At 46.2% G+C, this 27,597-nt stretch overlaps 2 protein-coding genes across 6 annotated transcripts in view; one reads left to right on the top strand and one right to left on the bottom strand.

The window, feature by feature from the left end:
- The window catches only part of LOC132386465 (zinc finger protein 229-like), a 29,231-nt gene continuing 1,634 nt past the window's right edge, over positions 1-27,597 (bottom strand). The window contains exons 2-6 of one of the 2 annotated variants that reach the window (XM_059958764.1): positions 27,002-27,127; positions 21,508-25,541; positions 15,401-15,489; positions 8,296-8,370; positions 1-79 (exon numbers count right to left, since the gene is read on the bottom strand). In XM_059958764.1, the coding sequence (XP_059814747.1) occupies positions 23,929-25,137 (1,209 nt within the window). In that variant the 5' untranslated portion in view covers positions 25,138-25,541; positions 27,002-27,127 and the 3' untranslated portion in view covers positions 1-79; positions 8,296-8,370; positions 15,401-15,489; positions 21,508-23,928. Of the gene's footprint in view, positions 80-8,295; positions 8,371-10,164; positions 15,490-21,507; positions 25,542-27,001; positions 27,128-27,597 lie in introns of those variants that run through there. The other variant, XM_059958763.1, reaches the window with a different exon arrangement.
- Positions 4,371-27,597, top strand: LOC132386464 (zinc finger protein 132-like). 4 transcript variants are annotated; one of them, XM_059958762.1, is made up of 5 exons: positions 4,371-4,748; positions 5,620-5,716; positions 9,327-9,471; positions 11,375-11,482; positions 16,906-18,261. In XM_059958762.1, exons 4-5 carry the CDS (start codon positions 11,399-11,401, stop codon positions 18,259-18,261), a joined length of 1,440 nt encoding a protein of 479 aa, XP_059814745.1. In that variant the 5' UTR covers positions 4,371-4,748; positions 5,620-5,716; positions 9,327-9,471; positions 11,375-11,398. The 4 variants fall into 4 exon arrangements, 3 of the variants coding, with proteins under 3 accessions (XP_059814745.1, XP_059814743.1, XP_059814744.1); XM_059958760.1 differs by having other exon boundaries at positions 9,323-9,471; XM_059958761.1 differs by having other exon boundaries at positions 4,371-5,017; positions 9,323-9,471.

Below are 27,597 nucleotides of genomic sequence, written 5' to 3'. Positions count from 1 at the left end.
ACCCTGGTCACTGGGCATGGGAGGTGTTTCTTCTGCTGCACATTCACCTTTAATGGGGCTGGAGTTTAATATTCTGCATCTGTGACAAATAAACCAGTTCTATTATAAACTCTGTCTTTGGTGCTTAGTGAATTTATAACACATCTGGTGTACTCAGGCCTGCTGAACCCGGCCAGTGAATCTGTTCCACATCAGTCCATTTAAATCCTCCCCTGTTGTTTCCCTTGAATTCTCTGCAGACTGAAGAAGTCGAGATGACTGCAGTTCTAATCTCTGGGCTGATGAAGAATGACATTGTTCGTTAACCTCCTTAATCACAACTTATTTCCACATTATGACTCATTTTCCCTGCTTCTAAAGGGTTGTTGGAAACACCACTGTCCTCTAAAGACTTAAATTGGAATGGGAAACCATAAGTAGGATATTCAAAGGAGCAGGGTCAGAAACCAGAGGCTGGTCTGCACAGGGCAGAGTTTGGGACTCTGGACGATGGTTCTGGTAAGAACGTATGATGAGGAGAAAGGAATCAACAGTGGGGCATGGCAAGGAATGACAGAGTAGCAACACTTGGACGTTAATTGGCAGACAAAATAATTTTGTTGTCTGACTGATGAACAATGCCTGTGGTGAGAGGCCCCATTGGTCGAGGCACATGTGTGTGTTGAGAATGGTTATACCTATTGAGGGAGTTATTCTTGCTTGTTTATCCTGTAATATTATATCTGAATGGTTATTTGAGATGATCCTATCTCTAATAATGTATTGATTATCATATAAATTGTGAGATTATGTCCTTAGGCTTGAATTTATTGTGCCTTAATGAAGTTACCGTGGTCATTCATCCATTTGTATTTTAAAGCAAGATTTTGGTGAATGACATTTGCCACTTGATTGTACCTGCATAAGTAATCAGACTGAGTTAAACTGCTGCAGGATCCTGGAATGTGTTGGATTGTGTCTGGTGTCTCTTGGCATTTTCTGCATTTAGTGTCTTGTTTGCTTGAATTCCATGTATTTCAGATTTTTTTCTTTTTCTTAAACACCTTGTCCTGCATTTCTGCAAGGAACCCCGCTGATTCTGGGAAGGGATCTCCAACTCTCAGTCAGGTGCTCGATGCTTCCTTCACACCATCCAGTCTGCTCAGATCATTGGGATGTCTCCCATGGAGGGTCATACTCATTCCACTGGTTAATGTTTTCTTCCAGAGTGATGACTTATTGTTCTGAGTTGGCCTCTCATTAAAGCTTTCTGGTCTGTATTTCTTATCATGATTGCATATACACACATGGAGTGCTGAATATTTTTGATGAAAATATATATTTAGGTTTTATCTGACTGTTGTGTGATTTTTTTTTTTCATGTGTGTTATTCCTGTTCCTCCTTCTGTCCAAGGTAGTCGTTAATCTAAGTGGGACTTCGTGTAAATAGACTTTTCTAAAGTCTCTTCAGTTCTTATTTGTCTTTGTAAATTTTACTGATTGAAATGGGACCAAGATATTTTCATTAAAAAAGTCAATCTCGGTATTGATGCAAGTGTTTATTGCCTTTGTTGTATTTGTTACCTATTGAGCTCTGTTTGGCAGGTTTTTTTTAAGCCATGAACTAAATTTTGTCAAAGGTTTTCTGGATTTTACATTACTTTCTATTGTCTTTGCTTGTTGATATTCCAGATACGTGGGTATCGAGTCATAAAGAAGAGTCTTGGCCAGGAATGTTGATTCCCATCCAGAGATGCTGTTTGACATGCTGAGCTCCTCCAGCACTTTATGTGTAGTTCTCTCCATTTCTAGCATCTGCAGGTCCTCTCATTTCCCCGATACTTATATGTTTCTTGAAATAATGAGCCGGTAGTAGGGCTGTGTGGCTCTTTTGGTAAAATATTAAATAAACTCATCATAACGAGACATTCACCACCCTCGGAGTGGAAACAATTCCCCTCATCTCAGTCCCGGTTAGCCCACCCCTGTTTCAGAGACTGGGATCCCTAGTTTAACCGGTTATGAAGTTGTGCATTTCAATGTTCACCTCTCCGTCCTCGATTCTCTAAATGAAAGGGTTATCACATTTGATCTTTCTTCATATGATGACCCCACCACTCCAGGGATCAGTCAGTTGAATCTTCATTGCACTCTCTATAACAAATATTCTCTAACCTCTTTGTTAATCCTCTATGGAATTTCCATATTCTTCAGCCCCGTGTTGCCCCAACCACTCACCACCCACCCCTGTCACTATTTCCACCTTCCCACCTCCCCCTCACCTGGATCCACCTCTCACTTCCCGGCTCTTGCCCCATCCCCACCCCTCACCTCTTTTATCTGACTATTTCCCGTCCACACTCAGTCCAGAGGGAGGATCTCGGCCCGAAATGTTGACGGTCCATTTCCCTCCACAGATGCTGCCCGACCCACTGAGTTCCTCCGGCAGTTTGTTCTTTGGTCTGTATAACCCGTGTTAGTATGGGGAGCGGGATTTTACACCATATTCCAGGTACAATCTCGACAAAGCCCAAATAATTGTCACTCTGCCCGGACCATTGGCTCCGCTTGCAGTGCAACAGTCTGCCGGTGTTTGCCCCCCATGTGGTGAATCCCTCTGCTCGACTCCACCGTGGGCTCAAACATTTCCACAGATGAGCCCCTCCTGTCCCCACTGGGACAAACATCCTGTCCGCCCCCTCTCTCACCATCTTCATCCTTTCAATAAAATCCCCCCTCTCCCTCCCTCCCCGGGGAACCAGCATCAACGACGGGCCGAGTGGTCTCCTCCTACCTCTCAGCGATACACCGGCCGCAGGAGACGCTTCACAAACGCCCCAACTTCCCTCGGAGGGAAATGGAAATAAATCGGAAAGCGGACATTTACTTTGAGGTTTTCTCCGCTCTGAGGAGGCGCTTGAGCGGGAGACGAACAGCGGGGTAACGCTTGTCCGCCTCCGCTACTGGTTGTAACCAGTGATTGACATCGCTTCGCACCAATGGGAGTAGCGCAGCTCCTCAATCCTCTGTTGACAGCGGTGGGGAAGGGGCTGGTCACGTGATTATTAGCCCAGGCGTTAAACAGGTGGAGCTCGAGCACAGCAGCGCGTTGTTGACGTAAGACACCGCGCACGTGAGGGCAGATCCCGGTGTGGGGAGCCCATGTGTGACGTCAGGCGCGTGGGGGGAGGAGCTGTCTGACGTCACCTATGGGCGAGCGCTGGCATTTAAAAGCACCTTAATGGTCTTTTCAGTGGGACAACAACATTAATCACGGGTTTCATCACTGAATCCAGTGTTGTGGGATGTAGTCCTCTGTTAAGTGTCCGGCTGTGCCGTGTTGTTGGTGGAGTGGGCAGCGTGGTGTTTGTCTCGATTCGGGTCACAACGCCAGGATTGCCAGCGGGGTCCACACACAGTGTATTAGTCAACAGAAAACCTCTCGTCCCTGCAGTCTTTGTCTCCTGGTAAACTCAACACCCTGACAGTGTGGACCATAGATACCCCTTTCTCTCAGAGTCAGGGGATCACTCAGACAGCTGATCGCTGAGAGGAATTATATTTATTGGTAATTAAAGTTCACCCAGATTCGTTTGGACGGATTTGATGTGGAGTTCGGGGTGTCACAGTGAAAGGGCCGGACGGCCGAACTCTCTCCGTTGTCCAAACATCCTTCCAGCTGAGGCGACACTTCACCTGTGAATCTTCCGGGGTCGCCCGTTGTGTCCGCTGCTCCCGATGCGGCCGCATGTACACTGGTGACACCGGCTCCTCCGCAGTTGTGCGGGGTAGGGTTTTTTTTGGGGGGGTATCAATATTATAGTTACCTTTTGTCTGGAGGGGTGGGTTTGGCGGTTGATGATCAGGATGACGTTCTTCTTGATCCGGGGGGTGGGGTTGGAGTTTGATTTTTCTCCCGGAGCGACTTTCATGCTCTTTTTTTGTTTCGTGGTTTTCCGGAGAAGAACAAAATAACTCAGAATTGTTTATGGATAACTGCTTTATAATAAATTAAACTTTGAACTATCCGCTCCGAGCGTGAGTTCCCGATGTTCAAACATTTTCATTCCGATTCCCATTCTCGTTCCGACGTGTCAACCCATCGCCTCCTCTTGTGCCAAGATGAGGCTACATTCAGGGTCCAGGATCAGCACCTCATATTCCGTCTGTCTACCCCCACCCCCACAACCTGATGGCATGAATATCGATTCTCCTTCCGGTGAACAAATTTCTCTCACACCCCTCCCTCCCACTCCCTCTCTGACTTTTCACGTCTTCTCACCTGCTTATCACTTCTCTCTGGGTCCACTGCTCCATCCCTTTCTCCTATTCTCCACTCTCCTCTCCTATTAGACTCTATTTTCTTCTGCTCTTGAGCTTTCCCACCTACCTGGTTTCACCTATCACCTTCCAGCGAGACATTTCCTCGCCCGCCCCGATTTTATTCAGATATTTCTCCCATCCCATCTCAGTCCTGAAGGAGGGTTCAAATGAAAACTCTTTTCGATAGATGCTGCCCGACCTGCTGAGTTCCGCCAGCATTTTGTTTGTGTTGCTCTGAATTTCCAGCATCTGCAGACTTTGTGGTGTTTGTGATTTACCTCTCCGTTGTTCCTCCCGCCTCCGGCCACTGGTGGCTCTGCATGGACCCCTGGAGACTGCTGGAGCTGCGCGGGCCTCCGGCCACGGGTGGCGCTGCGTAGAAACCTCTGCTAAACGCATGCGCACTGCTCTCTGTAGCTGTTGGCAGTTCTCCGATTCGACCGGGGGTGAGTCAGGGTTGATCCCGAAATTGTATAAATGTGGGCCGGTTGCATTGGGAAAGGGCCGGGCCCGAGCTCTGCCGGACGGCTGGAGCAGGGGTGCAGTGGTAATTTTTTAGGTGCCAGAGCTGTACGGAGGGTGGTTGATAAGTTCGTGGCCTAAGTTAGAAGGCCTAAAGTTATACAACTCTCGGGACCTGCACGTGTAGTTCAACTCTTTGAGTGATTCTGCAGAAAGTTTGAAGTTAATAACTTTTGCGGTATTTCTGTTTCAGGTAAATGAAAATTGCTCGGTTTTGTAAAATTGACTCGTTCCACCTTAGTCCACGGACTTATCAATGACCTCTAGTGTGTGACACCCAATTTGTCTACCTGCTCATTTCATGCACTGAACAACTTCCTTGCCCCATTCGTGTAATGAGTAGGTACACAAATTGGGTGTGACATATATAGGGCTTCTTATAATGTCAAGCAGTAAACCAAGGTGAAAGAAATATATGAATTCCAGAGCTCCACAGAAATATAGTGATAGCTAAGACATTAACAAGATTACAGCCTGTCACTACATTTCAGTGTATAACTGGTACAATTAAACATATAATAATTTAATAATATGAGAAAGTATTGCACGGTTGCACTTAACTGATTATCGTAGAATATAATTATCACGCAAGTAAAATAACTTTGTTTGCTAAGAAGCCAAAGGGTTGTTAGTGAGAAAAATTTACTTTAGCGAGCAATCCACGGACCACCACAGATGTAGCCTTACTAATACGACTGAGTCAAAGCAGACAGCAGGGCCCACAGCGCTTAGCAGTGTTCCTCAGAGGTATAAAAATAACAGAAATAAAGCCATTCATTTTTTTTACACTTTTAGCCACCTAAATTGGAACCAAGTAATCAAGTATGAAAAAGAACGTCTGATGAACTATTGCTAAAGCCACGAATATTGCTGAATATTAGTCTCAAAAGCGGTAGGTTGGCAACTGCCTCGTACCATTTCTCTCGCAGAAATGATTGGATGGGAAGTGTACCTGTGAGTGTTGATACTCACAATATCCTCACAGGTCGGGTGTTACATGGTTAAACCTTTACAGATCCTGTTTGGTCTTTAAATATATAAAAAATTGAAGAGGCTTGAATCTTTACATACATTATTATCGAATCTATACGAATAGAAAATGTTGTATTTTGGAAGTGATAAATGTTAACGGGGAGGAGAGCAACCATTTGGGAGTTTTGGAAATGCATTTCATCTCGTTCATTGCCTCACTAAATTACTCTTTTTCCTGTCAACACAAAGAGAAAAAGAGCCTCTTTCCCATCAGCTACAGTTGGTGGAGCGAGGCCAAGGAGTTGATCCACTACTAATGATAGCTGAAATGACGTAAAACTAGCTTAAAGCCTCGGAATGTCTTTTATTCCATTTGGCTTGTAAAACAAGATTTAATTTATCTAGGTGTAGAAGAGGATTTTGGATGATTAGCTTGTGTATTTGCTCAAAATCAGGACAAAGATAAGCGAGCAGTGAATTTTTCTTTCATTGTTTTCAACTTGTAAACTTGGATTTCCAGGATCATTCCTTGCCTAATCCTGCTTCTTCAAGGAATCCAATGGTACCCATTTGAAAAAGCAGAAAAATGCTCGCATTTGTGTACAGGTATTTCCCAGCTTCCTAGGACAACAGGTCGAGCGAGAAGGAATTTCACAAATACCTAAATAAAAAAATTCACCAAAAATGATCAAATATCCTAAAGTTATTAGTGGTATTTTTCCCCATCAGCCAACACCCCCTCTTCCCAACCCCCGCTTCTGTAAGATTCCCTCTTTTTAATATGCGGCCGTTGTTAAATTTCCGGCTTGTTTATTTTGACTGTTTTTTACAGAGGTGCTGGAGTGGCACTCCGCTCTGGTAGCACTGCAGCCCTGAATGTATGAGACAGTACAGTGTTAAATGCAAAACCCTGGACAGTGTTGATGATCAGAAAGATCTTAGACTCCAAGTTCATCGCTTCCTGAGAGAGACTGCACAGATTGATCGGATGGTCAAGAAGGCAAATGGCATGGTTGTCTTTATTAGTTGAAGCCCTGAGTTCAAAACTCATGAAGTTGTGTTGCAGCTTTGTAAAACTAGTTAGACCACATCTGGAGTGTTTCATACAGTTCTGGTCGCCCCCATTCTTGGAATGATGTCGGGGCTTTGGAGAGGGCGCAGAAGAGGTGTACCAGGAAACTGCCTGGATTAGAGGGCATGAGCTTTAACAAGAGGCAGGACAAACTTGTGTTGTTTTCTCCAGAACAGCCAGGCTGGGGTGAGACTGGATGGACGTTTACAAGATTATGAGAGGAGTAGATACAGACGTTATGTTTTACCTGGGGTTTGAAATGTCTGACACATTTAAGATGAGAGGAGATGTGAGGGGCAAGTTTGTTTATTTCCACAGAGTGCTGGGAAGCTGGAGACTATGCCTGGGGTGTTAGACCTCACCGGTCACATGATCTCATTTGCCCCTCCCATTTAAACGCAGAAGTAACAATCTCTTTGTGCATGTTCACAATCTCCAGATGGGTGGTCACGCATCCTCCATGTTGTGTTGGGAAATCTGATTTTGGTCACTGAGTCCCGTTAACTTCCCCCGAACTCGCCTCGCTTCCTGAGGCTCCTCACATTTGTCCTGGAGCTTTATGCCTGTTGTGTCTCCTCCCGGATTGGGGTGGGTGAGGAAGGAGAATGACCCAGGTTGTGGGGATCTTTGATTTCACTGCCTGCTTTACCAAGGGACTGGCAAGTCTAGGGGGGAGAATGGTTTCTGTGATGTGCTGATCTGGATCCAAAGGTCTTACCAGTTCCTCGCAGTCATGGGCAGAGTAGTTACCATGCAAAGCGTGAAGTGTCCAGATGGGAAACTTCCTATGGTGGGTTGACAAAAATCTGGTGAGGGTCAAAATATATCCGGCAAAGCTCTTGTTATTTTTGCTAATTCTGTCATTTTAGAATCTTTTGTACAATAGTATGTACTATTCATTCAGTACCTATGTGTTGCTGGAGGACCATCAGTGATCGTCCTTGATCCCTTCTCCCACCTGGTTCCATCTGCTCATCTTGTTCAACCTCTGTCCAGTCCCCTCATACCCCCCCCCCACCGTTTCAGTGATATACATCAACCATCTGGGTCATCCTCAGTCCGCCTTGTATCCCACCTCCTCAATGTTATATATCAGCAAACTTTCTTCTAAACCTTGTCTTCATTGTGAAGTGTTCTTTTGTACCTTTGGCCTCGCTGAGTCATTTCCAGAATCGGTTATTGTTAGCTGGAATGTCGGAGAGTCATCAGGTCCCAGTTCTGTTGTGCATTGCTGTGGAGGTGCTAGTTTATGAACAGTGACGGGCTGACACACTGCAGCATTTTACTGGCAGCAAAGAGTACTGGGAGTGCTCGTGCACAGTGGAAATCAGGCAGCTGTGCTGGAGATCTGCACTAAAAACTGAAAATGTTTGAACTCAATCTGATGAAATGTTATTAATTGAATTGTATTGTAAGCTGTTCCTTACCTGCTGAGTGTTTCTGGTAATTCCAGTTTCTTTTTATTTCTTGGTTTATATTTCATGAAATGGACCTTTTTTAACCTGGAAATGAAAATGGCTGTGATAGTTTGTAGGCCTCCATTAGAGTCTCTGCAGGGCTCCCCTCTCCACGCCACCGATGTTGTCCAAGGGAAGGGCATTAGGACCCATACAGCTTGGCACCGGTGTCGTCGCTCAAGGACACACACGCAGCCTCTGCCAAGGCTCGAACTAGCAACCTTCAGATCACTAGACCAACGCCTTAACCACTTGGCCACGCACCAGCACATGTGATAGTAGAACAGTAATGAAAGCATAACTTTTCCCTGTCAATTATCCTGGTACCAATTTGTCTGTTATTCCTGGAAATGTCTTCAGTACAGTTGTGGCTAACAAGGTTCACATGAATAATCTCAGGAATGATGGGTGTTATGTATGAGGAGCATTTGATGGTTCTGGACCTGTGCTCGATGGAGTTCAGAGGGACGGTGGGGTTGGTGGAGGGACGTATGGTTAAGAGAGTCTGTGATCTGACAGCACAGTCTCAGAATAAAGATGCTTCCTGTTAAAATTCAGTTGAGAATTTTTTTTTGCCAAAAGATGTCTGATCTGTGGAATTTGTTGCCACAGAGTCTGATTGAGGCTGCCATTTGGGTATATTTATGACAGAGATTAATATACTCATGATTGCTAAGTAGGTTTAGGGTTACAGGAGGAAGACAGGAATATGGTGTTGGAATAAACATCAGCCATGGTTGAGTGGTGGGCAGAACAGATGGATCAAATCACCTAATTCTGTTCCTTTGTCTTATGTCTTACCATGACTGAATGATGGCCCCTTCTAATCCCATATTGTTTTGTGAAATGTGAGGGACAATAAAAGATTGTTCACTGAGATCATTATATTTGCCTTCAACGTTTAAATTTCAGTGAGTTTTGTTCCTAGTAACATTAAGCAGAAATGTTTGGTCCTCCTTTGTATTGTTAATGTGCTTCATCATCTTACATGTTAAAGTTAGACCCGCAGTGAGAGATTTATTGGAAGAAAAACCACGACTGAAGACGAGGGAACAGCAACAATGAAACAACCCGAGGACTGAGAGCATAAACTGGAGAGAACCCATCTGACTCAGAGATTCCAGTGATTCAGTCAGGAGAAAGTTGGTGAGTCTCATTTACTAAAACACTGGTCCTTTAGACATTACATACCTGTGCAAAGGAAGGTACAAAATAGTTGGGAGTGAGACAGAATGTGCCCAGAAGAACCAGTTATGCCTCTGTCAGAACCAGTTGAGAAGAAGCCCCCCTCCAAATGTTCCCTTTAAATGTTTTGCCCTTCACCCTTAACCCTTGTCCTCTGGTTTTTTTCTCCCCTAGCCTCAGTGGATAAAGCCTGTTTGCATTCACTATATCTACACCCATCATAATTTTATATACCTCTATGAAGTCTCCGCTCATTTTTCTAAGCACCAAGGAATGAAGCCCTAACCTATACAACCTTTGTCTGTAACTCAGTTTCTCAAGTCCCGGCAACATCCTTATAAACCTTTTCTGCACTCTTTTAACCTTATTAATATCCTTCCTGTAATTCGGTGACCAGAGCTGCACACGATACTCCAAATTCGGCCTCACCAATGCCTTATGCAACCTCACCATAACATTCCAATTCTTATACTCAATACTTTGATTCATAAAGGACATTGTACCAAAAGTTCTCTTTACTACCCTATCAACCCATGATGCCACTTTTAGGGAATTTTGTATCAGTATTCCTAGATCCCTCTGTTCTACTGCACTCCTCAGTGCCCCACCATTTACCTTATCTGTTCTACATTGGTTTTTCCTGCAATACCTCACACTTGTCTGTATTAAACTCCATTTGCCATTTTTCAGCCCATTTTTCTAGCTGGTCCAGATCCCTTTGCAAGCTTTGAAAACCTTCCTCACTGTCCACTACACCTCCAATCTTTGTATCATCAGCAAATTTGCTGATCCAATTTACCAAATTATTATCCAGATCATTGATATAGATGACAAATAACAATGGACCCAGCACTGATCCCTGTGGCACACCACTAGTCACAGGCCTCCACTCAGAGAAGCAATCCTCCACTACCACTCTCTGGCTTCTTCCATTGAGCCAATGTCTAATCCAATTTACTACCTAACCTCCCATGCGGGACCTTGTCAAAGGCCTTACTGAAGTCCATGGTAGACAACATCCACTGCCTTCCCTTCATCCACTTTCCTTGTAACCTCCTCAAAACACTCTAATAGATTTGTTAAACATGACCTACCACACACAAAGCTGTGTTGACTCTCCCTAATAAGACCTTGTCTATCTAAATAATTGTCGATCCTATCTCTTAGTACTCCTCCAATATTTTACCCACTAACAACATCAACTTACCAGCCTATAATTTCGAGAATTACTTTTAGAGCCTTTTTTAAGCAACAGAACAACATGAGCTATCCTTCAATCCTCTGGCACCTCACCCGTAGATATCGACATTTAAATATATCTGCCAGGGTCCCTGAAATTTCAGCGCTGGTCTCCTTCAAGATCCGAGGGAATACCCTGTCAGGTCCTGGATATTTATCTACTCGCCTCAAGATAGCAAGCACCTCCTCCTCTTCTATCTGTATAGGTTCTATGACCTCAATACTTGTTTGCCTTATTTCCATTGACTCCATGCCAGTTTCCTTACTAAATACAGATGCAAAAACAAGATCTCCCCCATTTCTTTCGATTCCATACATAGCCGACCACTCTGATCTTCAAGAGGACCAATTTTATCCCTTACTATCCTTTTGCTCTTAACATACCTGATGTAGCTCTTTGGATTATCCTTGGCCCTGTGCCAAAGCAACCTCATGTCTTCTTTTAGCCCTCCTGATTTTTTTCTTAAGTATTTTCTTACTCTTTTTATACTCCTCAAGCACCTTATTTGCTCCCTGGTTCTTATACATGTCATACATCTCTCTTTTTCTTTATCAGAGTTCCCTCGAGAACCAAGGTTCCTTATTCTTATTCATTTAGCCTTTAATCCTGAGACTTTGTTCCCAGGGTGTCCTCGTGGGCCGTCCGTAAATGATTTCAGCTGGTGACAACCCTGTTTTCCCCTGTGGGGTAACCCTCGTGTGGAATCGGGCGACTGGTCGGACCTTCAACCAAGTGAGTCCAGTCTCCGCTGTTAGTCTGGCCAGTTTACTCTTCAGAGTGCCATTGGCTCTTTCCACTCTGCCAGTGGCCCGTGGGTGGTGTACACAGTGGAATTGTTGCTTGATAGCTAATTTGTTACAAACTCCTTCGTTGGCTTTCACCACAAATTGTGGGCCATTGTCAGAGCTCAGCATCTCTGGCAGGCCGTACCTGGGAATTATTTCCCGTAATAAAACCTTCACAACAGTCACAGCAGTATTAATGGTAGTTGCAATAGCTTCAGCCCATCTACTAAACACATCTATAATAACCAAGCAGTATCTATAGCAATGTACTCTAGGCAATTCAATGAAATCAACTTGTAGACACGAAAAAGTTTCACCTGTCAAGGGAGTCGTATCCGGTGTGCAGGGTTCAGGATACCAACCATTCCCTCCTTTTCCAAGTGTGTACAGTTATTTACATAATTGACCAATGTTGGTAAAAACTGTGTAGGAACCCAGACCTGTCCCACTGGGGTGATCCAAAAACCTAGATCGGGGTCTTTCTGGAACCCCATCTGGGACCACAGTTTGCGCTCATCCTTAGAGGCGTCCCCCTGAAAAGTACGCACCTCCCTCGTGTCCGGCAAACCCGTTCTGCTTGAGTCACGGAGGATTGCTTGACGGGAACCCGAGCGGACTACAACTACCGAGGATTGTGCCGCACTTTTCGCTGTCTAACCTGCTAAAGCATTGCCTGCAGTGACCAGGTTAGACATGCGGGCGTGGGCTGCACATTTAATAATAGTCAAAACTCGAGGTAGCTGTAGAATGGTGAGTAAGTTGTTTACAAAGGTGGCATTACTAATGGGGTGGCCAGAGGAAGTCAGGAATCCCCATGTTCCCAGAGAGCCCCGTAGTCATGTACAATTCCAAATGCCTAACGGGAGTCTGTGTAAACGTTCCCACTGTTGTCTGTTCCTGGGATACAGGCACGAGTCAAAGCAAACAGCTCAGCCTTCTGGGCAGAGACAGCTGCTTCAAAAGAGGCCTGTTCAACTATTCAACTGTTCATCACTATCGCATCGTTTCCCTGCTGGGTCCACAAAAGAGATTCCATCCTCGTAACAAGTTGCCTCAGGCTTGAGGGAGTACTGCAGAATGGATGGGAGAGTCTGTCCTTCTTTCACTGTGACCCAGACAGGGGGCAGTTGGTGCGGCCAACTTCATGGCCTGAAATTGCCCAGAGATGTGGTACACCATCTTGGGTTTTGTCAATATTAAAAGAGAGTTTTACTAGATGTCCCGTCTTCACTTCCGACTCCTTCAAGTATCGGAGATGGCCCACAGGAAATCTTGCCAGTCTGGAGGCTTTCATGCTGGAGGCTTGTTTTGTCAGGGTGTAGTCAGGGAACCCAGGGCAAACCCTGATGCTGGTATGGGCAGCCACCAGTCCTGTCTGTCGCAAAAGGAAATCCAGAACTTCGGACAGTAATGAGCTGCCCTCTCTTCCTTTAACCTGTCCAAGCACCGTGAAAGGGAACTTCTGTCCCTCGAGGGGTGCAGAAATATGGCTTTCCTCAGATGAGCACCCCCTAGTGTCAAAGCACAGAATCACATGAGGGTCGGCCGCTGGCAGGTGGGGTTCAAACTCAGTGGAGTCCAGATTAAGTGCCCACTACCTGGGGGGGGGGGGGGGTTCAGAAATTGGGGAAGCTGTTGGTTGTTCGCTAGTTGCAGGGTGATACCATTGTCTGTGCATAGGCTCTCGACTTCCAACAGACAGAGCGTCTCTCCCTACGAGATGACACCCCCGACTGGTGGTGACTGTGAATGAAACCTCACACTGGTTCCCCTGGAATTCCACCTGCAGAGGCTGGTTATGTGAACACGTACATGCTATGCCTTCAAAGCCAGACAGAGTGATTGTAGCGTCTGATAGCTGGAATCCCTTTTCTGTTACTGTTTCCTGATCGAGAGTGGTTGTGGTTGCCCCATATCAATCATAAATGGAACTGGAATTCCAGCAACTTGCAATGTTACATTGGGCTCTTCCTGAGGGGTGGAAATCACAGTAGGAAGCATCTTTGCTTGTCCATTTCTAAGCGGGTTGTCTTCCCCACCTGTCCCGTGGTAGCTTTCATTTCTTCTGATCCCCAGATATAGCCCACTCGCATCCTTCTTTCCACTGAACATATTCACCTTTAATATTAGTTCTCTTCAAGGTTGATCGGGATTCGAAAGTCGGGTCGCAATGATATGTCAAAGCTCGTCGCATTCGATTTCGGTCATTGCCAGGCCAGTCCATATTATTTTTAATCGTGTTGGCTATCTATATTGGTAAGCGATAGAACAGTAGGGCATTAAACTGGGGGGACAGATTCCCATTATTAAAGGCTTGGTCTCCTGTGAAAGTGCCATAGCAGGCCACAAATCATTCCCAATAGTCTGGTCCCGATTCCCCAGGGGTAGGTTTGCATTCAAGTACTTTACTAATGTTTACAGGTTGCTGGAGAGCCCTTTCCAAGGCTTGAATGATCTGGTCTGTCTGTTCATTCTCATTATGGTTTCCCGCCTGTAACTCCTGATAGGTTTGGTATCTCAATTCTGCCTTACATTTCCTCCCCTCAGCAGCTGAGAGAATCATGCAGCAGAGACTGAATAAATCTTGTGGAGTCGCATTAAACATTTTTGTATTGCGGACACACTGCGCTGGAATCTGGGGCCTGATTCATGATCATTATCATTTCTTGAGGCTTCCAGGGTGCATACACAGGTATCACTGAGGGCTGTCCCTCCTCCTGCTCGTGGATTGGGCAGCATTCGGGTGGGAATTGTCTTTGTGGAGCCATTAACTCTGGGGTTTTATTGGATTCTTCCCTCCCTGTCTCGGAATAACCCTCTGTATTCCCTTTCAGGATCTCATGGTAAAGTGGCACCCCCCCCCCCCCCCCCCCCACTTCCCTGTCCTGCTGTTTTACCCGAGCGGCCATCGTTGGGGTTTGGGGGCAGTGGGTGCACTTGGCCCCTGGTAAGGTAGGAGAGGTACGGGGGGGGGGTTCCCACTCCTCATCACGGTCACTGTCCTCAAGCAGGGTCGGTATGACAGACATGGGTTTGGGATCCCTTGTTTCCCTATCAGTATGTAACAAAACCCAATTTCCCTCAGGGTCAATAAAGTACGTTTGTCTGTCTGTCTGTCTGACGTTCCTGCCCTTCTCTCCTATCTGGGCCGGCATTGGTTTGCTTACGTTGTTTTTCCTGCTCTCGTTTTCGGCGCACATCCACCCATTCACACTTCACTTTTAGCGTCTCCCAATCTTTGCAGTACATACCTCTACCCCATTGTCACATGCATTCTTACTCCAACTTGCTAATAACATACTGTTCCACTTCATATCTGCTTTTCCTTTCACTCCCTTTCAACAATTTCCACTTCTTTCCACAGTTCTTTTTCCATATCAAATTGACTGTTTGTTCTCATGATGTAATATCCCAGTTTCCCTTCCCCCCCCCGTGGCCACAGTTTGTTCCCCAATTTCTTATTCAGCGCTGCACTCAACATTTGAAAATCTTTTTCCTTGCCTGGAAAACTCTCAGACATATTGTGTAGGGCTGCTCCTGGCCCACTCGCATCAATCGACTGCAATTGACCCATGTCCTCTAAGTAATCTACCCGGCACAAAGCCTCCTGCTCAATTATCGATCAGGTAACTTTACCCGGCTGGCACCTCCTGCTCAATTAATGAAATTACCTGGCATGTCTGCCTCCTGCCCACTTAAGTAAAATTTACCTGGTACCGCCACATGCCCACTTAGCAAAATTTTGCCTTCCTTATACGAGCCTCTCGACAGATTCTTTCCCAATCCCGTCAAGCTAAGCAATCAGCCTTGGGTGAGGGACCGTACCTCCAAATGAAGTAACGGAGAGTGACAAAAGGTAAAATACCTATTGGGCACCTGGTCAGTCTCTGCAGTCCCCAGAGTGGTCCAGCCGCTTACTCAGCCCGTCTGCTTGGCACTCCCTGTATTGGGATCCTGTTCGTGATGACAAATGTTAAAAGTTGAGTCCAATTAAAACTCGGGAGTCCAGTTTCTTATCATCACCACAGTTTGTTGTGCATTCTTCTGCAGGAGATTGAGACCCAGTTGTCAAAGGGAAGGCACGTAAGCACTGCCACTGTTTACAAATGGACTGACTTAGGTTACAGCCTGTACATAGTACATAGTAAGCCCATACATTACTATTGCAATATCTTGTTCGAACTGGTGCAAAACTTAATTACTTAGAATTGAGAGTTTACTAAATCAAGGTTTTAATTACAGATGGATGTACAGTCTCGTCCTTGTCAGTTATTCCCTTTGCAAGGCCCTGATTTAATAACAAACAAGTTCATTCCTGTCCTTATCAGGGAGTCCTCCTCCACTTACTCAAACATGAGTACAATGTATAATGTTATCAGCTCTCAGTGTGTCTCTCTGCAAGCCTCAGAGAACTGGTAATGAGCCTGTCTTAGCTAAATGCTGAAAACTGAGTTCACATCAGTTCAAAATTCCTATTCAGTCCCAATTATTCTTCTGGCCAGAGGTTTCATAGGTTCAAAATGATTTTGTTTATATATCCTCAATTCCTCAGGAGGGTCCAGGGGAAATATTTATGTCCAATATAGAAACTGGTGTTACCTGTGTGCATTGTGGTGATGCAAAAGTTGCTGGAGAATTTGCAAGTGGGAAGAAGTGGAGTGATGTTTGCAAATCTGACTTTTTAAAGCATAGTTTAGCAAGCAAACCACATATGGACAATGTACAAAAGCTCTGGTGAGAAAATCCTTCATTACCCATTACAGGCCTGCTACATAGGTTGTGTGAGAGTGCAGATGAACTCGATCACGTATAATGTGTAAAATATCCTTTTTTTTGGTTAAGAGCTTTTTTAGGTGTATAAGATGATGAGGGGCATTGATCGTGTGCATAGCCAGAGGTTATTTTCCCAGGGCTGAAATGGCTAACACAAGAGAGCAGAGTTTTAAAGTGCTTGAAAATTGATACAGAGGGGATGTCAGGAGTAACTATTTTTTTAAAAAAAGAGTGGTGGGTGCATGGAATGCACTGCTGGCTTTTTGTGTGAGAGTGTTTCAGTTACTGTGGGAACAGGAAACCATGCAGCTCAGTGGGAACAGGGAATAATACCAATGGAGAGAGTCAAACTGAGCCAGGTCACAGATTGGAGACGGCAGAAGTGCCCCATTCTGATAGACACAGGAAGAGCATCAGAGAATTTGATGGTCATTCCAGATACCAGCACTCTGCCCAGTCAGAAGATGATTTCTCTGTCCAACTTGGGTTGAACTTCACTGTAAGAGTGTGTTGCCAGATCACACCATGACAACTCAAGTGATCTCATCTGAAATGTTGTCCTACACCCATTGATTGATTCTGTAAATCTTTTTACAGGTTAAAAATTACAAGGAATTTGTCTACGGGAATCTCGAACACAACACGCCAGTTTTGCTGTCTCTGTCCAGATATTTAAGAAGTGGAGCAAGGGATTCACTCGACCATCCTTACTGCTCTGACTGTGGGGAGGGATTCACTCGGTCATCCTTCCTGCTCAGACTGTTGGGAGGGATTCACTCGATCATCCTTCCTGCTCAGACTGTGGGGAGAGATTCACTCGGTCATCCTTCCTGCTCAGACTGTGGGGAGGGATTCACTCGATCATCCTTCCTGCTCAGACAGTGGGGAGGGATTCACTCGATCATCCTTCCTGCTCAGACTGTGGGGAGGGATTCACTCGATCATCCTTCCTGCTCAGACTGTGGGAAGGGATTCACTCGATCATCCTTCCTGCTCAGACTGTGGGGAGGGATTCACTCGGTCATCCTTCCCACTCAGACTGTGGGGAGGGATTCACTCGATCATCCTTCCTGCTCAGACAGTGGGGAGGGATTCACTCGATCATCCTTCCTGCTCAGACTGTGGGGAGGGATTCACTCGGTCATCCTTCCCGCTCAGACTGTGGGGAGGGATTCACTCGATCATCCTTCCCACTCAGACTGTGGGGAGGGATTCACTCGATCATCCTTCCTGCTCAGACTGTGGGGAGGGATTCACTCGGTCATCCTTCCCACTCAGACTGTGGGGAGGGATTCACTCGGTCATCCTTCCCGCTCAGACTGTGGGGAGGGATTCACTCGGTCATCCTTCCCACTCAGACTGTGGGGAGGGATTCACTCGATCATCCTTCCTGCTCAGACAGTGGGGAGGGATTCACTCGATCATCCTTCCTGCTCAGACTGTGGGGAGGGATTCACTCGGTCATCCTTCCCGCTCAGACTGTGGGGAGGGATTCACTCGGTCATCCTTCCTGCTCAGACTGTGGGGAGGGATTCACTCGGTCATCCTTCCTGCTCAGACTGTGGGGAGGGATTCACTCGATCATCCTTCCTGCTCAGACTGTGGGGAGGGATTCACTCGGTCATCCTTCCTGCTCAGACTGTGGGGAGGGATTCACTCGATCATCCTTCCCGCTCAGACTGTGGGGAGGGATTCACTCGATCATCCTTCCTGCTCAGACTGTGGGGAGGGATTCACTCGGTCATCCTTCCTGCTCAGACTGTGGGGAGGGATTCACTCTATCATCCTTCCTGCTCAGACTGTGGGGAGGGATTCACTCGATCATCCTTCCTGCTCAGACTGTGGGGAGGGATTCACTCGATCATCCTTCCTGCTCAGACTGTGGGGAGGGATTCACTCGATCATCCTTCCTGCTCAGACTGTGGGGAGGGATTCACTCTATCATCAGACTGACTGCCATGCCTGCCATTTTAAACGGGGGTGGTGGGGGGGGAACCTGTTCATCTGCTCAGACAGTGGGAATGGATTCAGTTGGACATTTCAACTGAAGGGACATCAGCAAGTTTATACTGGGGCAAGGCCATTCACCTGTTCTGTGTGTGAGAAGGGGTTCAGTCGGTCTTCCCACCAGTGGACACACTAATTAGTTCACACCACACCGGGCAGAGGCTGGTCAACTTCTGAATTTCTGGGAAAGGATTCACTCAGTCATCTGACCTAATGGCTCACCAGCGAGTTCACGCTCGGGAGCAGCCGTTCACCTGCTCAGACTGTGGGAAGGGATTCACTTGGTCATCTAACCTGAAGAAACATCAGCGAGTTCACACTGGAGAGAGGCCATACACCTGCTCAGAATGTGGGAAGGGATTCACTTCCTCAGATAAACTGAAGATACATCAGCGGGTTCACACTGGGGAGAGGCCGTTCATCTGCTCAAACTGTGGGAAGGGATTCACTCAGTCATCTAAACTGAAGGAACATCAGCGAGTTCACACTGGGGAGAAGCTGTTCATCTGCTCAGACTGTGGGAAGGGATTCACTCGGTCATCCAACCTGCTGGCACACAAGTCAGTTCACACTGGGGAGAGGCCTTTCACCTGTTCAGACTGTGGGAAGGGATTCTCTTTGTCATCCCAACTGAAGGGACATCACCGAGCTCACACTGGGGTTTGGCCATTCATCTGCTCAGACTGTGGGAAAGGATTCACTCAGTTATCAAAACTGGAGGTACATCAGCGAGTACACACTGGAGAGAGGCCATTCACCTGCTCAGACTGTGGGAAGGGATTCACTCAGTCATCTATTCTGAAGTTACATCAGCGAGTTCACACTGGGGAGCGGCCGTTCACCTGCTCAGACTGTGGGAGGGGATTCACTTGCTTATCTAATCTGAAAGGACATCAGAGAGTTCACACTGGTGAGAGGCCATTCACATGCTCAGACTGTGGGAAGGGATTCATTCTGTCACACGAACTACTGGTACACAAGTCAGTTCACACTGGGGAGTGGCCGTTCACTTGCTCAGACTGTGGTAAGGGATTCTCTCAGTCATCCCAACTGAAGGTACATCAGCGAGTTCACACTGGAGAGAGGCCATTCACCTGCTCAAACTGTGGGAAAGGATTCACTCAGTCATCCAAGCTGAAGGTACACCAGCGAGTTCACACCGGAGAGAGGCCGTTCACCTGCTCAGACTGTGGTAAGGGATTCACTTGCTCATCTGAACTGAAGGTACATCAGCGAGTTCACACTGGGGAGAGGCCATTCACCTGCTTAGACTGTGGGAAGGGATTCACTCAGTCATCGCATCTGAAGGTACATCAGCGAGTTCACACTGGAGAGAGGCCGTTCACCTGCTCAGACTGTGGGAAGGGATTCACTTGTTCATCCCAACTGAAGGTACATCAGCGAATTCACACTGGGGAGAGGCCGTTCACCTGCTTAGACTGTGGGAAGGGATTCACTCGGTCACCTCAACTACAGAGACACCAGCGAGTTCACACTGAGTAGAGGCCGATCAACTGGTCAGTCTTTGGGAAAAGTTTCTCTCAGCCAAATCAACCAAAATGTGCATCAGCGAGTTCACACTAGGGAGTGGCCGTTCACCTGCGGTGAATGTGGGAAGTGATTCACTAAGTAATCTAAGCTTATGTAACTCTCATTTTAGCTAGCAGCTTGATATAGCTTAATTTGCCCCCGGCCCCAGCCCGGCCAAACTTAAGAAATGTCATTTGGGTGGATACTGCGTGATGTGTCACCTGTTACAAATCAGTACTGTACCCCGAAATAACAACGGTACACAATATGTGATTAAACAATTGAGATTTATAATTCTTACTTTGACTATAGGGTTAGTAAAGAAAACAAAAAAAAAGAAACAGAGCCCACTCTCTCCATTCGCATCATCTCATCTCTCCCCAGCAAAAGACCATGAAAATCTCTCTTCCAGACTCACAAGAAGGAACATTTCTCTCATTGGATAGACCCACACTCCAAATCCCTGTTTTCTAAACATTGTTATACTTGTGACAGATTACCCGGTTCACACTGGGGAGAAAGTTTCAATAAGCTGTATGCTGGATATATGTCCATCACCGTTGCTGAATGCAATTTCGAGAGTGACTAAGTGCTGAACTCTGCAACTATTGCTGCTGCTCACCACACCCGGTTCTGCACCCTGGTCACTGGGCATGGGAGGAGTTTCTTCTGCTGCACATTCACCTTTAATGGGACTGGAGTTTAATATTCTGGTTCTGAGACAAATAAATCAGTTCTATTTTAAACTCTGTCTCCGGTACGCAGTGAATTTATGACACACATAGTGCATAGCAGAGGGTCAACTCAGGCCGGCTGGACCCTGCCTGTGATTCTGTTCCAGGACAGTCCTTTCAAATCCTCCCCTGTTGTTCACCTCTTGCTCTCCCTGTGGGATGGGTTCCAAACAGTCACCATCCTGTGGGTCTTTTAAGGGACTCCTGGATAGGTACACAGAGCTTAGAAAAACAGAGAGCTGTCGGTAACCCTTGGCATTTCTAGAGCAAGGACATGTTCGGCATCGCTTTGTGAGCCAAAGGGTCTGTAACGTGCCGCAGGTTTTCTATGTTTCTAAGGTGCTGCACGTGAGGCTGCTTAACAGGATCACAGCTCATGGAATTACAGGAAAGAAACTTGTACTGACAAGGGAGAAAGAGTCAGAATAATGTGGGCAATTCTGATTTGCTGTCGGTAACTCATGCTGTTCTGTAGGGATCAGTATTGAGACCGCATCGTTTCATGTTAAATGTGAATGATATGGATGACAGAATTGATACCTTGGTGACGAACATTGCGGTTGATACAAAGATAGGTCTGGGACAGATAGTTTAGAGCAAAGCGGGAGTCTGCAGAAGGACTTCGATAGGTCTGGAGAATGCCAGCAAAGTAGCAGTTGAAATACAGTGTATGCAAGTCATGTACATTTGGTAGAAGTAATTGGCATAGAAAAAAAGTAGATGGGAGAAACTTGAAAAAATTAGAGGTGCATAAGTGCTTGTGAGTCCTTGAGCAAGAGGCCCTAAAGATTTGCTTGCAGATTGAGTTGATTAAGGATGACAACTGCAATGTTAACAATATAAGAGCAAGGATGCGATACTATAGCTTTACAACACATTGTGCAGATCACTGTTGGTGGATAGTGAGCAGATTCCGACCTGTACTTACGACTTATTATCTGAGCAAAAGATGTGTTCGTATTGGAGTGGGTCCGGAGAAGTGTCAAAGAATGATTCCAGAACGACCAAGAGTGGATGACCTGGATGAGGAAGTACGTGGGAAGGGATTCACTCAGTCATCCAACCTACAGAAATTTATCAATATCCACTGCTGCTGATTTCCACACACAAATAAATCAAAAGGGATATGCCCAATCAAATAGATAATTAATAGATCAATAGCCCCCAACCAACAAGGCCCAGCCGGACACATAACAGGAGACTTTACACCTCACAACAGTGGATTCAGTAATGAAACCCGTGATTAATGTTGTTATCCCTCTGAAATCATAAGAAACGCACATTAAGGTGCATTTAAATGGGAGTGCATCCCCACAGGTGAAGTCGCACAGACCTCCCTCGTGCCTGACGTCACTCATGGGCGACCCACACCGGGATCTGCCCTTACGTGCACAGCGTCTTACGTCATCCATGTGTTGCTGAGCTCGGGCTTTATCAGTTTAATAGCTGGGCTAATAATCATGTGACCAGCCCTCCCCCACAGCTGTCAACAGAGGATTCAGGGGCTGCTCTATTCCCTCTGGTGCAAAGCGATGTCAATCACTTGTTACCACCAGTTCGCAGAGGTGGACAAGTCCAGAGGGCGTTACCCCCGCTGATTTCGACTCTCGCCCCAGCCTCAAACTCCACATCACAGTCGAGTAAATGTCCGTTTTTTGATTTAGTTCCATTTCCCTCCAAGGGAAGTTGGGGCGTTTGTGAAGCGTCTCCTGCGGCCGAAGGCTAATGTGTCGTCGAGAGGTAGGAGACCGCTCGGCCTGTCGGTTTGATGCCAGTTCCTTGGGGAGGGAGAGGAGCGATTTTATTGAAAGGAAAAAAAATGGTGTGAGAGGGGACAGACAGGATGTTTGTCCCGGTGGAAATCTGCGGAAATGTCTGAGCCCACAGTGGTGGTGAGCAGAGGGATTCACATTAGGGGGAAAACACCGGCAGATGGTTGACGTGCAAGTGGGGCCAATGAAAGGTTCAGGAGGTGAGTGGTTGGGGCAACATGGGGCTGCGGAAGATGCACATTTTGTTGCACAGAGGATTAACAAAGTGGTTAGAGAGTATTTGTTATAAAGAGTGCAATGGAGTTTCAATAGAATGATCCCTGAAATGGTTGGGTCATCATATAAAGAAAGATCAAATGTGGATAACCCTTTCATTTAGAGAATCGAGGGCTGAGTGAACACATTGAAATGCACATTATTACCGGTAGAAACAGGGATCCCAGTCTCTGAAAAAGGGGGTGGATGCCTATATTTTATAAAATCCCTATTGGTTTTCCTTTACCTCCTTTCCCAGTTTTATGCTTGCCCTGGTCCTTCACACCCCCTTACCTGCTTAAGATTCAACCCATTAGCAACAGTCAGTAATTCATTCTTTTTGGCTTTTCCTGATGCCTCAGGGGTTGGCGATTCCAGAAATTTATAAATGTCCATTGCTGCTGATTTCCACACACAAATAAGTCAAAAGGGATTTCCCCAATCAAATTGATATTTAATCGATCAATAGACCCCACATTTGTTCATATCCCAGATGCAGGCCCCAAATTTGTTATGAACCATAATGCTTTAGAAACAAACCAGCAGCAATAGACTACACCTGGAGTCTGGTTTTGATGCTAAATCTATCCTTATTAGAATCTACTTGTAATATTGCAACTTAAACAAGATAAACAGAAGTTAACAATGTTAAGTTTATAACTGTGTGTAAATGTAACTCCCAAACAATTGAGCTTGGGGGAAACAAGGCTTAGAGTCTTGAGATGGTAAAGTATGAAAGTTCAGTTCGACTACAGTATAGGCGATGAGAGAGAGAGATTTGTAATCCAGGGTAAATGGCGAAAAAACGCAAATATGTAGAATTCCACAGGTTCTTTGGTGGTAAATCAAGAGAACAGTAACTGTAGATTTTATCTGTCATCGCTCCAAATCCACATACAAATTATCACTGAAAGTGACTTGTCACAAGGTGTGTCGTCTTCAAGTGAACAACCACACCACAGCCGGCAAGGGTTAACACATAAGTGGTCTTCACAGGATGCGCCAAATCCGATCCACTCCTATGGATCAAACAAGGTGACAACCACACATTCGATGTATGGTAAATCGATAATTAACCCACCCTTGTGGGCATAGGAAAGTTCCAAACGGTGACACTTGGCCCCTAGTTCCCTGGTTTTGATCCTTCCATTTTTCCTCCGTCTCCATCTGACTCTGAGTGTCTATGTCCTCGGTTAAAACTAAACAAGCTGCACACGATGTAAACCAGCTGCAAGTCAGGCTGATTCACCTTCTTAATCTCTCTCTCTCTCTTTTAAAATGACAGTCCACAGCAAACGAAACCCAGGGATTCATAACAACGGCTACCTCCCATTGTGAACTGACTGGTGTGCCAGTAGTTGTGATGACTGAGTGAATCCTATCCCACAGTCTAAGCAGGTGAACGGCTTCGCCCCAGTGTGAACTCGCTGATGATTCTGCAGATGGTGTGACTGAGTGAATCGCTTCCCACAGACTGAACAGGTGAATGGCTTCTCCCCAGTGTGAACTCGCTGATGTACCAGTAGGTTGGATGACTGAGTGAATCCCTTCCCACAGACTGAGCAGGTGAATGGCCTCTCCCCAGTGTGAACTCGCTGGTGTCTCTGTAGGTAAAATGACAGTATGAATCCCTTCCCACATTCTGAGCAGGTGAACGGCCTCTCCCCAGTGTGAACTCGCTGATGATTCTGTAGGCTGGATGACTGAGTGAATCGCTTCCCACATTCTGAGCAGGTGAATGGCCTCTCCCCAGTGTGAACTCGCTGATGATTCTGTAGGGTGGATGACTGAGTGAATCCCTTCCCACAGACTGAGCAGGTGAATGGCTTCTCCCCGGTGTGAACTCTCTGATGTACCTTCAGTTTAGATGAGCTAGTGAATCCCTTCCCGCACGGTGAGCAGGTGAATGGCCGCTCCCCAGTGTGAAATTGCTGGTGGACCAGTAGTTTGGATGACTGAGTGAATCCTTTCCCACAGACTGAGCAGGTGAATGGCTTTTCCCCAGTGTGAACTCGCTGATGACTTTGCAGGTGGGATGACTGAGTGAATCCCTTCCCACAGACTGAGCAGGTGAATGGCCTCTCCCCAGTGTGAACTCGCTGATGACTCAGTAGGTGGGATGCATCAGTGAATCCCTTCCCACAGACTGAGCAGGTGAACGGCTTCTCCCCAGTGTGAACTCGCTGATGACTCTGTAGGTTGGATGACTGAGTGAATCCTTTCCCACAGACTGAACAGGTGAATGGCTTCTCCCCAGTGTGAACTCGCTGATGACTCAGTAGGTTGGATGATTGAGTGAATCCCTTCCCACAGACTGAGCAGGTGAATGGCTTCTCCCCAGTGTGAACTCGCTGGTGACTCTGTAGGGTGGATGACTGAGTGAATCTCTTCCCACATTCTGAGCAGGTGAATGGCCTCTCCCCAGTGTGAACTCGCTGATGACTCAGTAGGTGGGATGACTGAGTGAATCCCTTCCCGCAGACTGTGCAGGTGAATGGCTGCCCCCTGGTGTGAACACGCTGGTGTGCCATTAGGTCAGATGACTGAGAGAATCCCTTCCCCGAAATTGAGCAGATGACCAGCCACTGCCCAGTGTCATCTGACTGGTGTGTCCACAGGTGGGATGCCCGGCAGAATCTCTCACACACAGAACAGATGAATGGCCTTGCCCAGTGTGAACTTGCTGATGTACCTTCAGTTGAAATGACCAAGTGAATCAATTCCCACTGTCTGAGCAGGTGAACGGCCTTTCTCCTGTGTAAAATGCCGGGCTTGCCAGTTGGTCAAATGACCGAGTGAATCCCTCCCCACAGTCTGAGCAGGAAGGATGGTCGATAGGATCCCTTGCTCCACTTCTTAAATATCTAGACAGAGACAACAAAACTGGCGTGTCGTGTTTGAGATTCCTGGAGACAAATTCCTGTCCGTTTTTAACCTGTAAAAGATTTACAAAATCCATCAATGGGTGTAGGACAACATTTCAGATGAGATTACTTGAGTTGCCAAGGTTTGATCTGGTATCACACTGTTACAGTGAGGTTCTTCCCAAGTTGGACAGAGAAATCATCTCCTGACTGGGCAGAGTGCTGGTATCTGGAATGACCATCAATTCCCATATGCGTTTCAAGTTCCAACTCCTTAAAGTGCAGGGTTACAAGCTGCAGCTGGATGCACATCTTGTGAGTGAGGGCATCAGGGACACTACAGGTCTCCCCATCTTCCCTCCAATACCCCCTCTAATTTGAAATAACCAGTGTGTACATAAATCTTGCACTGTGTATTTTTTTACCCAGTGCCAAGATGTGCACAGTGAATTTTATATAGAGAGGTATTCATTTTCACAGCTAGCAAATCACTGTCAATAGGAACTTTGATCTCCTCTGGGTTCAATCCACTTCATCTGCACTCTCACACAACCTATGTAGCAGGCCTGTAATGGGTAATGAAGGATTTTCTCACCAAAGTTTTTGCATATTGTCCATATGTGGTTTGCTTGCTAAGTTACGCTTTAAAAATTCGGATTTCCTAATATCACGCCACTTCTTCCCACTTGCAAATTCTCCAGCAACTTTTCCAACTCCAGAATACACACAAGTATCACCAGTTTCTATATTCAACATAAATATTTCCCCTGAACCCTCACCCCCCCCTCAATGACTGACAGTGGTGAACTCAGTTTCTATATTCCCCTGAAGCCTCCCCCAATTCTCCAGCAACGTTTGCATTGCCACAATACACACATCAGACAAAGACTGACAGTGGTGAACTCAGTGATGGCAATGCCAATGAATACGAAGGGAAGGGCAGAAGTCTTTCTGTCTCACTGGAGTCTGGCACATTTGTGAAGTGAAAGCTACTTGCTGCCCAGGGCAAAGTTGCTTGATATCATTTAGTACCCAGAGAGAATGGGACAAAACATGTTCTCACCAGTAGAAAAGTCCAGAACAAGAGGAGGTAGAACAAGCAACAGACACAAAATACTGGAGGAACTGAGCAGGCCAGGCAGCATCCATGGAAAAGAGTACTAATGCTGAATTCCTCCAGCATTTTGTGTGTGTTGCTTGGATTTCCAGCATCTTCAGATTTTCTCTTATTAGTGATTGGAGTTGGAACAAAGGTGATTTTCTCAGTTGGTGATGTAAAAGATTTTGTTCCCTTTCTCGGAGTTCCTAATCCTTGCGTTTAGATAGCTGGAGCTCAGCTCTGTCTGAGAGATCCATCGGTTCCCATTCCCTCATCAGCCGGAAGCTCCCCGGGGCCCGTGTACGGATCGTGGGGCTGAGAGAGAGGGAAGAGGGCAGGACTGTCCCGGAATTGCGGACTGTGATGTCCGGATTTCACAGGAATCGTTCTGAAGTCGGTGTTTCAGAGAAAAACACGGAGAATCGCTCTTACCCGCACCCGACATTTTCAAGGCCTTCAGTGTACTGCGCGCATGCGTGATACTCGAAGACGTCCTCAACCTGACGCCTGCGCATTTCATCGGTGCTTCAGCGCCGGCGAAATTCATAACGCATGGCCCTATGGGTAATCACGGTGCCATTAAACATTTCTGCAAGCCCCGGTTCAATGTCTGTACCTCATTTTTTCCGTGTGTATAGAAAAATCTGCAGCTGTTTTAACGCAGAAAGCGGTTTCCATAAGCAATATACTCAATATCAACGTGTATCTAATGCCAAAGTAAAATGCAGTTATAAAACACAGGAGATTCTGCAGTTGCTGGGAATACAGAGACGCACGCACACAAAATGCTGGAAGATCTCTGTAGTTCAAGCAGCAGTTAAGCAGCGGCGTACACAGGCTAGGCATGCTGAAGAGGCTCGGGGTAAACGTTGTCTTTTTATTCCTCTTCACATTTGCTGCCTGACTGTTGATTTCCACCAGAATTTTGCAGAAATTAACCACCTTTTTTTTTCGATCAACCAGTTTCCAAATGCTTCTAATCTTTCACTTTTAACCACATCCTGCTGGTCTGATTCCTCTTCCTCCTC

The sequence above is a fragment of the Hypanus sabinus genome, unplaced genomic scaffold (genome assembly GCF_030144855.1).
Source record: "Hypanus sabinus isolate sHypSab1 unplaced genomic scaffold, sHypSab1.hap1 scaffold_117, whole genome shotgun sequence".
NCBI classification, from domain to species: domain Eukaryota; kingdom Metazoa; phylum Chordata; class Chondrichthyes; order Myliobatiformes; family Dasyatidae; genus Hypanus; species Hypanus sabinus.
The sequence above is the reverse complement of the archived record's forward strand: the minus strand, read 5'-3'. Positions and strand labels throughout refer to the sequence as shown.